Here is a 12,295-nt window from a genome sequence, read left to right as displayed (position 1 = left end):
GTGTGTTTTACACTCCACATCAACCTTGGCCATAGGTCTTGGATGGGGAGAGGAGAGCTTAGGCCTGTTTCTGTGTAAGTTACTGCATTCTCCTGCGCTCTTGTCTTTTCCGGCCACCTTACTTTTTCTTCTGCTACTGTTGCTTTCAGAGATGCAGAAGCAGAACATGCTGGCTCTGACATCCAAGGACTTGCACAGCACGTGGGAGGAGCACTTGAAGTCACGATCCCACCTTGGAAGAGCGCGTTGCTCATCTTGACGAGGAAAAGGCTGAACTGTTGGAACAGGTGAGCCCAGAAAATTCTCTGGGCACCGAGCCAATACCCAGGAGAACCACATGCACCTTCTGGTCAGGTTCTTACATACTCATTGTTTTCTGTTATCCCTGCCATTCAGGCTGCGAGTACCTTATCATTTGGGGGTCATGGAGGATGCAAATAAAAGCTAGATGGGTATCTTTGTGTAAGTTCTGGAGTGGCTCTGTTGGGAAGAGTTCCCAGTTACTCCCTCTCGGAAGAGAGGGGAGTAACGCCACCACACTCGGAACAACTCTATGAAGTTGGCCTTGCCCAAGGTCACCCCCTGAAGCCTGTCTTAGGCACAAGTTGAGCAGGAGGCAGTTGGAGGTTTGCTTTTCGGAATGGTGTCTTTGCTTCCCAAGGCACAATGCAGTGTGAGGTGATGCAGAAAAAATGAATGCAGGAACTTATTGCTTACTAGTAGCTGACTCAGTCCGTCTTTCTCTTGTCATGGAGACCCAGAAGCAGAGTTCCCAGAAGTGCTTTTGAGGTTGCTCTGGGTGATAGATTCTAGTTTTTAGTTTTGCATCCTTTCTGGCTAATAATAAACAAATAGTGCCCGTTGTGCCCATAATACTATATCCACAGGACCCATCAGCACCCTCTTATCTTCAAAGCCTGAAACTGAATTTCAGCCCAGCCAGCTACCAAGTCCCTGCCAACTAAAACTGGGTAATCGGGGGGGGGGGGTTTAATACCATTCTGAAACATTTAATATTTCACAGGAACTGTAGAGTCTCCTGGTCTTGGCTGGGGAGTGACCTGTAAAAAACCCAAGTTTTTGTGGCTGAGCATGCGTGCACTTGAAAAAACACTGGAGAAGAAATACTTCCTCCTGGAAAGAGCAGAGATGGATTGTGTTTACTGTGTATTGCCACCTTGTAAATAAAATCCTGCCTTTCTTCTAATGTCTGGAAGAAAACAAATACACTCAATTAAAAAATGCATTTTGCTCTCCATTCCCCCATTAAATGGTCCGACTGATTACAGAGGTACTCTTGAAATGGCTGCTGCTCATAGCCATTTCCCAAAACTCATAGAATTCGAGTTTTGCAACCTGAATTTACTTGTCTGTGTTTTCAGCAAAAGTCTTTTTTCTGTCTTTTTAAAATTATTATTATTATAATTATTATAGCTCTTCCTTCTAGAGATCACGTCTGCAATAACGGAATGCTGCTAATACACTGAGCATCAACTAAGGAAAGTGACTGTACATCATCCACTTTGGTCAGCGAGAACACTGCCAGAGCGAACAGGCTTGATAAAGCTGTGAAGACTCATTCCAGAAAGGAAAAGGAAGGTTTTAGGAGCTGTACCATTATTAGCGATGAAGGAAAAGAAGGTGTTTCAAAGGGCTGAATCTCCTCCCTAAAAAGTGGTACTAGATTCCTGTCCTGTTGTAATCAATATTTTCAGCGCTAATCACAGTGAAGTGTGTCCCTCTCTCTGATTGAGGTTTTCTTTGCCATCTCTCCCATGTTTCACAAACTCATTGGCAAGAGGCAGTTTCTAATAGGAAGTAGTGTGCTGGCAAGGTGTTCCATGAGTCAAACCATCTAGGGTATACTGGCCTGTGACATCACCCCAAAACCATATGGTACTTATAATAAGGTTTCACCACGCTGAACTACCTAGCGGCATCACCACAGCAGTACAGAAGTTGGGAACCATCCTCCTAATCTATACCAAAGGCACGACCTGTCTTTTGATTTCTGGACCACGTTTCCATACCCTCAGTGCGCGTTTGTGTTCTTTTGTGGCAGTGCCAGCTCAGCCACATTTACTGGAAAGTAACTTTCTGACCCTGTCCTGGCAAGGCAGGTAACTAGATGATGCTTACAGCCCCCCCCCCCCCCCGCCCCCCTCCCGCTATATTAACCCTTGCTGTTCGTTCCTTTGGCATCCATTTGCCCAGGGCTAACGATGGCACACAAGCAGGACTGCTCAACAAACTAGGAGGTGAATTGCTCGCAGAGCTGTTTTGGCCATAACTCCCTGACGAGATGCCCTTGCCCTGAACGACAAGCGCTTTCCCAGTTTGAGCCATTTTCTTTTAAAACCAACTAGACCGAGCCCCCCAGCGTGCTCGCAGCGCGGGCCCCGCCGGGGGCCAGCGGGGAGCTGCTGCTGCCCGGTACGCCGGCACCCCCCCGAGCTTCCCGACAGCTGCCCGAGTGCTCTGCGGGGGGCGCAGCGCCGCCGCCACCCGCCGGGCCTCTCGCTGCCCCCGGCCCCGCTCGGCAGCGCCGCGGCCGGGCACCGCGGGGCAGGAAGTGACGTCACTCGCGCTGCGACACGCGCCGGAGCAGACCCCGCCCCCGCCAGCAGAGCCCGCCGGCCGTTTAACCGCCGCGCTCGCCGCTGAGGGAGGTGCTGTCCGCCGCTGCCGCGCTGAGGAGCAGCCTGTGCGCTCGGCTTCCCGCCCTCTGGTGGTTCGCTCCGTAGACAGCCGTACCGGGCCGCTGCCCGGGGCCCCGATCCTCCGTCCCTGCCCCGGGGCCCCCCGATCCCCCTGCCCCGGGGGCCCCCCGATCCCCGATCCCCCTGTCCCGGGGGCCCCCCGACCCCCCGATCCCCCTGCCCCGGGGCCCCCCCGACCCCCCGATCCCCCTGCCCCCGGGCCTCCCCCACCCCCCGATCCCCCTGCCCCGGGGCCCCCCCGACCCCCCGATCCCCCTGCCCCGGGGGCCCCCCCGATCCCCCTGCCTCGGGGGCCCCCCGACCCCCCGATCCCCCTGCCCCGGGGGCCCCCCGATCCCCCAATGCCCAGCCCCGGGACCCCCCATCCCCCGGCCCTGCCCGGGACCCCTGGGACCCCCGAGACCCCCGATGCCCTGCCCGGGACCCCCCATCCCCCGGCCCTGCCCGGGGCCTGCCGCAGCCCGCCGCGTGCCTCCCGCCATCTCTTCCCTGAGGCGGGACCGTGCCGCGGGATGAAGAGGTTTTTCGGGTTCGGGAGGAAGAAGAAGGGGCGGCCGGCAGCGTCCGGCAGCTCCGCCAAGCCCTTCCCCACCGGTGCCTACGAGCTCCGGCTGAAGGACCTGGGCAAGCTGCACCGTGCGGCCGCCCGTGGCGACCTGGGTCAGGTGCGGCAGAGACTGAAGAAATACGGCATCGACGAGCGGGACACGGCGGAGCGGTAAGCGGCGGGGGGCAGCAGCGCCGGGCGGTGCTGGGGCGGCGTGTGGGGGGGTTGCGGGCAGCGCCGGCACCCGCAGGTGCAGCTGCAGCCGCCGGCAGCTCAAGGGCGCTGGGAGCCAACGGCAGCATCGCTGCGGGGAGCCTCAGCCTGGGCGGGGAGCCAGGCCTGTGCTGCCAGGAGCCCTTGGAGTCGGCCGAGCATCCCCCATCTTGCCCCGGCCCCCTCCGTGCCCTCATTCCCGGGGGTGTTGCCTTGCCTGGGGGCACAGGAGCGGCAGGGGGCCGGCAGCAGCCTGGCCAGAGCGGGTTGCAGAAGGAGCCTCAGGGCCATTCTCCAGGCATGCTTGGAAGGCAGAGTGCATGCACCTCGGAGGCCTCAGCGTGTGGGGTTAGTAGTTGAGCTGAGCAAGCTGCACTGCCTCAGCTGGGAGTAAAAGAGGGGTAAGCACTGCGTTTAGGATAGGGTAGATTTGCTGTGTATTGGTGCTGTGTGGACGGTTGCCTGATGTGCCTTTTGTGACTGTGATGTTGCAGCCAAAGCAACATCAGTCTGATTTTAGGTGGCAGTTACTTTGCTGTTTGCTCTGTGGCCTTGGTAGAGCTAATTAGTGCCTTGGTTTGGAAGATCTGGGCAGTGCCATGCAGAGGAAGCTGCCGCTTCTGGCAGGTGTTATGATGTGTGCTTTTGAGTCAAGCACAGCAAGTACTTGGCAGTTATATCTTAGGGAGAAGCCCTGGGCTGCAGCACAGCTCCTCATGGTCCGCTGTAAGCATAAGGGAATCAGCTGAAGTTTTTGGGTCTTGGATGTGTCGAGCTGTTAATGCCTTTTCTGAAAAGACTGAGTCAAAACATCCATGACATTCAGAGGATATGCTGGTTTAATCAGAGTACTTCAGCATCCTGGGCTGTCTTTTCTGAAGACTGGACTTTTGCCAGCCAGCTAGCTTATTGCCCTGAAAACACCTGAAACTGTCTAGATTTGTAGGAAGGCAATGAAGAATGCAGTCAGTCAGCATGTGGGCTGTGTGCCTGAGTGTTGCCAGCCAGTATTTGTTTATGCAGCTGGAGGTGGGGGATGCCATTTAAGGTGGCTTGAGTGCACTTTTGTGCATAATTCAGCTGCCAGAGTCACGGTGCCCGATGGCATTTATGGAAATAGTTTGGAACGTTTTTCTCTTTTTCTTCTTACTGCTTACTGATTCAGTCAGCAGTCAGTCACTAGCTCTTAGCAGACCCTGGTATGAAATTTCGCTAGTTTTTGTGTTTCAAGTTCATCTTGTCTAGAAAGCTTTTTTTCCTCTGAAGGGTTTCCTTCTGTGTGCCAGGCAATTATCAGTGTTATAACAGGACAAATACAGTCACAAACTGTAAAAAAACCAAGCCGGGGGGGGGGGGGGGGGGGGGGAGAGGGAGGGAAGAAAGAAAAGGCAGCATACTATGATGAGCACTGTGGTGGTTTTGCCATGATAATGCCCAGTGCTGAAAAGCGAGGCTGAGAGCAATTCAGTGGACAGAGCCTGCCTACTTGCTGCAGCCACTGCACTCTGTACCAGCCATGGGGGTTGCAAGGCCACCTGTGCCCTCTTAGTGCTTGTGGGTGTGATATGTGTTGTGAGTGACCACCAGATGCAGTTGTGTTTCAGGGCTTCGTGTTGGAAGACTTGGTATCATTGGAAATAGAGGTGAAGAATAGGAAATAATGCAAAGTAATGGCAAAAATGTGTGCATTGGTTGTATGAATATCTCAGTTTTGCTGCTCAGGATTTCCAAAAGCAAAATCCTGCACCAGGAGCATGGCAAGGATCACACCAACAGGTTCCTTCCATAAAGTGGGTCCTGTAGCCCATAAGACCTCCCGAAAGTGTGCTTGATACAGCATCAGTTAGGAGCAGGCAGCTTTCAGAGGTGGTATAGCAAAACCTTCAGCCTCACTGACAGAGACGGGCAGAAGTCAGCACAGAGTTGGAAGCACTGCAGGCACAATGCCAGCTAGTCATGGATCTTGGGTCAGAGCTCATTGCTAAGGGAGATTTACCGTGTCAGCTGCCTGTCAGACTGAACTCCAGCGCTTTTCATTGCTTGGCTTGTAGCTGCTGGGTTGTCGGCTCAAGGGCCATTCAAAGTGTGTACTGCCAACCTGCTGTTTCCCAGTGGGGTTGTTTCGTGGCTGCTCAGGCATCAGCAGTTCTCTTCTACTCTGTAGGTGATCAGCAGCAGCAGCAGGAGCAGGAACAGAATCTGGGCAGTGTCCCCAGGGCTGGGTGGCGTAAGAACTTTGGTGTTACTGGAGGCCTCTTGCAGGGACAGGCAACCCTGAACACTGGTGTTCTCTGCCAGCCTGTTCCCTGAAGTGGATCTTCTGTGGAGCACAGCAGGCCTTGCTCCAAGCAGAGCCGTCTCCTGTTGACAGACTGAGAGGCTTGGTTGAGGAGGACAGCAACAAGTCCACAAGTTTTCTGAAGGCTTTTCTGTTTGCAGAGCTGATAGTGACTACTTCACGTCTGTCATGCTTCCTAGTGGTTGGTAGTAGCAGCTTTCAGATGATTGTGGACTCCTTCATAACCGGTCCTGGTTAGCTTTCAGATAATCTCAGTCAGTCATTTCTTCAGAGATGAAGAATCCTGCATGTTTCCATGGAAATTTCTCAAAAAGTGGTGGTAGTTGCTCTTGAGCTACTCCTCTGTCAGTGCTCCAGTCTGTTCCCTGTCTGTAGCAAGACATTACAAATTCTTTGAAGTTTTCTGTATTTCTCTCATCCTCATCTTTGTTGCAGTGGAGGAGGATGTCAGCTGCCCTGTAACAAGTATCTGCGTTACAGATTACTGTGTTTCTGCATCACCTGCCACTGCATTTGTGTACCTCTCCCTTTCCATTCCCCCTCAGCCAGGGAGCTGTTGTGCTCCTGTCTCAGCAAGGTACCAAAACAATTGCAAGGCTAGTTGAGCTTTCCTAAATACAGAGAAGGACCTACCTGCAGTGATGTGGTTCAGAACCAGTGCTGGTGTTCCCCTCGGTTCTTGAGGAACTGTGGGATTGTTACTACATCACCTTCAAGGGAGGAAGGTCCCAGCTGTTTTCTAGCTTGTCTTCTGCTCTGTTGGGACAGGTGTCCTGCAGAGCAGGAGGTGCTTTGCTTTTGCGCAGAGTGAAGCTTGTGCTGATTTGTGCCTCTGATTTAGGGGGAAACACATGCAAGGACTTTCTGGGCAATTTCTTTCAGTATAAGTAGGCTGGTTAATTGACATCAGACCTAAGATGTTCTGTGGTTTGAAGGAGGGGTTTTTTTGGGTGTTTTTTTGTGTGGTTTTTTTTCCCTCTGGCAAGGCTTTAACTTGAAGAAAAGAATTTTATTTTCTTATGCTGGTCATGTATTATGGAAACACAGTATTCCCTCCCTGGAGAGGACTTCCTCTGTAGTAGGCTTATTATGACTATCGTAGTTATACATATCTGAAGGATCAGGTATTACTTTCCTGTACTCAGGATTACAGTGTTCTGCTGTCTGGTTTGCTGCATGTGATGGGGGGCACTTTGGTGCAAGTGAGTACTTGGTTTTGTTGCAGTAGTAAGCAAGCTAGAGAAAAAGCAGAAATCCCCAAAGTGCAGGGAAACGCTAATACTCTTTATATAAAGCCCATCTACATCTCTGATACACTTCTGGCACATGAATAATTATAGAACTTAGAGGGTTGCTTGCCATAGTTCTCAGATTCCCAAGCTTTGGTCTTTTTTGCTGTGCCACAGGTGTAGTCCTGCTGGAGGCAGTGACCACCACCTGGGCACAGGAATCTGTGCAGATTAAGTTCTAGAGTGAAGGAAATGGCACCTTACTAAGCAGATGCTGCGGAGGGGTTTTGCTGGCCAGTCTCGGGTGCGTGGTGCGCAACTGCTGTTACTGGTAACAGAATGAGAAATCATTTCTTAAGCTTGCTTTGTGCAAAGTGAAACTTGTGGTCATATCAATTTATCAGAGCCTGAAATTATTTCTCTAGTTGTCTATTTGTGCTAATTTAATATGTTTAATTTTTAGGACACCTCTGCATCTCGCTTCTGCGAATGGCCGTGTGAATGTTGTTACATATCTCGTAGAAAACAAGTGTAAACTAAATCTTACTGACAGTGATAACAGATCGCCACTGATGAAGGTATGTGGAATATGTTATGCTCTTTCAAGTGGGGCTTGTCAACTGTGCATTAAATGAGAGGTGGCTGGTAGGATTCTTTACACAGCTCTGCATAGAAGCATGCATCTGGTAATCAGCGTGGAATAGGCATATGTTAGCTCAGCTTTGAAGGTGCTCTTATTTTCCAGCATTGGGAAGCTGCGGCAATTGTAACAGAGTGCTGGCAGTTCTTCCTTTTTTGCGTGTTGTTCCCAGGCAGTACAGTGCCAGCAAGAAGAATGTGTAGCTATTCTGCTGGAGCACGGTGCCAACCCACACCTGGCAGATGCTGATGGCAACACTGCCCTTCACCTTGCTGTCCGATCTCCTAATACAACCGTAGCGGGGCTGTTACTTGAGCATAATGCCAATATTGATGCTCGGAATAAGGTAAATTTTTGTATTTGTTGAAGAAGTTCTTTCAAAAAGTTGTATTAGTATTTCTCTTGTAGGTTTTTTTTTTTTACTTTTATTTTTAAATTTATTTATCTGCCCTTTCAGGAGGGAAACACTCCACTTATTCTTGCTATCTCTGAACATCATGAAGATATAGCAGAGTTTCTTCTGCAGAAAGGAGCTGATGTGCATGCTCGAGATCACTGTGAAAGGTGAGTGGTTTGTCAAAACTCTTCATGGGTCTCTTTAGTATTCTTTAGGTTGGATTAATCAGAGGGATGAGAGTGAGCTCCGAAAAAAACCTGGGGAGCCACATAGCAGCTATTTCTGTGTGACTTGTGAAAGCCCATCTGCGCTTGGCTGTTGTCATACCTCAGTGGGTGCTTTCCTCGTTGAGGATTACAAGAAGGCATTGTCTGTGGTGGCCCTTCTGGCAGGAAACATGCTGGTAGCTCAGCAGCACTGCCTCAATTTGAAAAAACATCTCCTGCATAGTGGCATAGTTTGTATGTGAGTGTTGTCTATGTGGAAGCTTTGTCTGAAGATTGAAGGTTTGGTTGTTTTGACTCCCTCTTGCATTTTATGGTTGCTCTTAATATTTAATGAAAACTGCTTTTTCTTTTGCTCATTCAGTAATGAGGAAAGTAGTTTTTGAGAGCAAATAGGAATAAAAATAATTACACTGTCTGTGTCAAATGATCTACACCATAACATATTTTTGGTGTTTCAGAACCCCACTTATGACTGCAGCATCTGGTGGACAGCTTAATTTAATAAAAGTTCTTCTTCGATATGGTGCTGATCTTTTCCATAAAGACACTAACGGATGGACAGCTGAGGATTATGCTGTTACTCATGGATATTCTAGGTAAATTTTTGACTTTATTGTTAGAATAGGTTGTCAGTTGTCAGTGTGGCTTTTGAATGTTTTTGGTATCAGCAGCAAGGTTTAATGGTGTGTTGAAAGCTGTCCTGAAGCTGTGCTCAGTGACGTCTTCTGATACGTATCGTTCCCTGTGTCTAGTATTAATCTGGATGTTGAAGAAAATTTCCGCCCCGAATTGTCTGTTAGATTTCAAGTTTTGATGCTAAACTTGCACCTGCCCAGTACAAGCTCTAAAACATGTCTGTATCCTACAGTTACCCAGAGGTAGAACGTGGCAAACTGAAATGCATGTCAGTCCTCTCCTCAGACCAGCACCATTGTCCTTACTGACTTCCACTACAATGAGCAGGAACTACCAGCCTTTTGTTTCAGAGATCTAACAAATCCCTTTTGTTAAAGTCTTAAGCAGTTTCACCCCTCTTATGGATAGCTTTGTACCTGTGCGTATCCCTTCTCTAAGGTGGTTATGTGTGCTTAACAGCTCGGCTGAAAATACTGTGCCGAGCTGGAGCTTCATAGGTGTGGATATGCACCTCTAGAGTGAACATGACTGTAGTGAATATTGAAGTAGGTAGTAGTCGTGCAGTAAGTTCTGTGTGTATTACTCTCAGTGAATGCATACAAGTATATGAATTCATACGGTTATGAATACGTGTAGGGTGGATAACTGGCTGTTAACTGTTCTATTAAACTGTATAAGCAAGTATGTCGTTGTTTTTACCAAATACGTTTCTTCTCTTTCCCTATATAGTCTTTGTAAACAACTGGTGGCATACGCATTCCGGGGAGGCAGAGACGAAGGTGGTGCACAAGGCGACACAGTACCTGGCATTCCTCACCGGGCCAGAGCTGCTGGCTTGACGTTGGGTGCACCTGCTGTGGACAGAGGAGGTAGGATCTTTAATCACGCAGGAGCTCACGAGGAAAATCACTGTGGCCTTTTCTTTAGGGGGTTTGTGTTGTCAGCGCTCACTGTGTTTGCCGTTGACTTTAGTGGAGGCATCAGGTGGGGTAGCGCAAGAAGCTTTGTGAATATGCTGATTTGTTGCTGGTTGGAGGTGCTTCTTGTCAGGCGTGAAGGCAGCTGCGGTTTGTGTGCTACGGGGCCACTTACCGGGTTGTTGCGTTCTGCCTGCCAGATTGCCCATCTGTATAGGTTTTCATACAGAGAGAGAAGGGGGACAGGGAAGGAACTAGGTGAGAGTGGTTTTGGGGTGTGTACTTGTACCTGTAGATGGCCATTCAGATTGTGAAAATGAATTGCAAAAGCAGTAGGTTCATCCTGAGTAGTTGTTCATCTTCCTGTAGTTGGGAAGCAACAGATGAGTTAGCAGGACTGTACATGTCTTGTTGATATCCACTGAGTTTGTGCAGTGGTGTTTTAATATTAATAGTTTCACCTGCACTAAGCTGCCTTTAGTGAGTTGTCTTATTTCTCAGCATCAGTTACGATTGTTTCTGTGTAGGTGCTGTAGAGACATACTTAGGAAAAATCGTCTTGGAAAAGTCACTTTGTTAGAAACAATAATGCAACTTCTGTGTGTACTGTATCTTCATGGACATAGTTTGATTCCAGTAAAAATAAATAACACTTCTACTTCCAGTAATTTTATGAAATAAACGTTAAAAAGTCCATATTAACTTGTGATCCAGAAAAACAATTGAAGATCCAGAAAAACAATTGAATTGCCTTGTTATCAAAAAATTAGCTCCTTCAGTGAGTTCATTTTAAAATAAAAAAAAAACCCAACTCCTTAATTTTTAAGATCCAGTCTATGCTTATGAGCTCATATAGCCCTAGAGGAATCTTAGAAAACTAATCTTTTAATATAGATCGAACTTCTTGTACTTTACTCAGGCCCTACAGTGGGAAGTTCTATCCTTTCTGGTTTTTTTAAGGGTGTTACATCAGAACTTTGTGGCAAATGGGCAGCAGACAGTGTTCAAACACAGTTTATTACTCCTTTTTTAAATATGTTGTGAAATATGAGCAAAACATGAGATATTTTTCCGAGTTCACTTTTCCCAGATAGGGGAATTTAATTTAGAGCCAAACTTTGTTCCTTTGACTTAGGACTAGTTATTTTGATCTAGTCAGTGATGTGTAAAGTTTCTTGATAGACTGAAGGAAGATGCGGAGGTTTTTATATTTTATTTTATTTTTGGAAAGGGCTTGGTACAGGTAGTTTAATCAACAAAATGTTGCTTTTACCCAAACGGCACTCTGTGGCTGCCTCCTGTGCACATAGATCATTGCCGTGGTACCACATTGTGATGACTGACAGGCCTGGGTTATTTTAAAATATGTGGCTTGCAGAATAATACTGTTGTGTGATTCCAAAATTAATATGCCCTCAGGGAAATATGGGTTCTTGAACCAAGTAATTTTCTCAGTTCCTTGAAGACAGTAATACTACTAGCATAAGTCCACAATGTTACGGGAAATCCTCACTTGAAGAGGCATAGTAAGTGTGAAGAGAATATTTATGTGGGTTAAGGACTTGGGAGGAGAAAGAGTGCGCTGTGGTCTCAAACTGTTTATAGTAGGGCTTGTTTTTCTTGAGTAGTACGAATCTTTTTCTCCTTGTGCTGAGTCTCCTGGAAAATGACCCCGGCCTGTTGAGTGAGAGGGATTAGTAGCATGCAAGGAACACTTGGTGGCATTGATTCTGCAGTCTCTTGCTTGCACACACAAAGCGCAGGTCCTGCATCATGAGTCCCTTTGACAGGCTGCAGTAAAAGCTTTGAAGCCCCTGTTAGAGGAGAAGCTCAACTGATCGTGAGACAACGCAGGAATACCCACTTTGAATTCTTTGTTTTAATCTTGCTCTTCATTCCTGTTTTTCTGGGATTTTCAATGTAGTCCTTCCTCCTTTTGCTGCTACTTTTGCACTTGTTGAACATTGTTCAAAATATTCGCCTCTAGTGAGCAAGTCAGTATATTTAAGAAGTTGGCTCATGCTTATTTGAGTGTTTACTTTTTGTCAGAACATGAACCTTTTTGTTGATTACAGACAGACTTGCAAAAACCTCCAAATGAATGGCTTCCACCTCTAGCATATCGAATGACAGACTTCTCAGATTTGAAGTTGGAATTTCTTTGGCAAAAAGTAATTATGTATTTTTTCTAAAAGCAAGGGTTCAGATTTCTAGTATGTCTTCAGTGGCAGCTTTTTTTAGCTGCTGCACTGCATATTGGTGTATTGTTCCTACAGAAACCATTGGTTTTTCATCATAGAGCTCTTGGAAAAGAAACGAGTGCTTCAGTGTGCTTTATATCTGCTGTATCGCCTTTTAAGAAAACTGAGAAATGGAGAAGGAATGAGAAACAGTCTTGAGGTCCTTTTTTTAACTCTTACATGTGTATTTTTGATAGGAGTCCTCTTGCCACATCCATTCCATGTATTTG

General features: G+C 47.9%; 1 protein-coding gene across 1 annotated transcript in view; it reads left to right on the top strand.

Moving 5' to 3' along the window:
• Window positions 1-2,990: 2,990 nt before the first annotated feature.
• Window positions 2,991-12,295, top strand: part of LOC308058120 (uncharacterized protein) — a 46,385-nt gene continuing 37,080 nt past the window's right edge. Inside the window, 6 exon segments of the mRNA XM_080412113.1 lie at window positions 2,991-3,438; window positions 7,472-7,586; window positions 7,821-7,994; window positions 8,106-8,212; window positions 8,731-8,868; window positions 9,638-10,100. Coding sequence (XP_080268239.1) covers window positions 3,062-3,438; window positions 7,472-7,586; window positions 7,821-7,994; window positions 8,106-8,212; window positions 8,731-8,868; window positions 9,638-10,100 — 1,374 coding nt within the window. The 5' untranslated portion in view covers window positions 2,991-3,061.

Source organism: Falco punctatus, assembly GCF_963210335.1.
Source record: "Falco punctatus genome assembly, contig: scaffold_54, whole genome shotgun sequence".
Lineage (NCBI taxonomy): Eukaryota > Metazoa > Chordata > Aves > Falconiformes > Falconidae > Falco > Falco punctatus.
The sequence above is the reverse complement of the archived record's forward strand: the minus strand, read 5'-3'. Positions and strand labels throughout refer to the sequence as shown.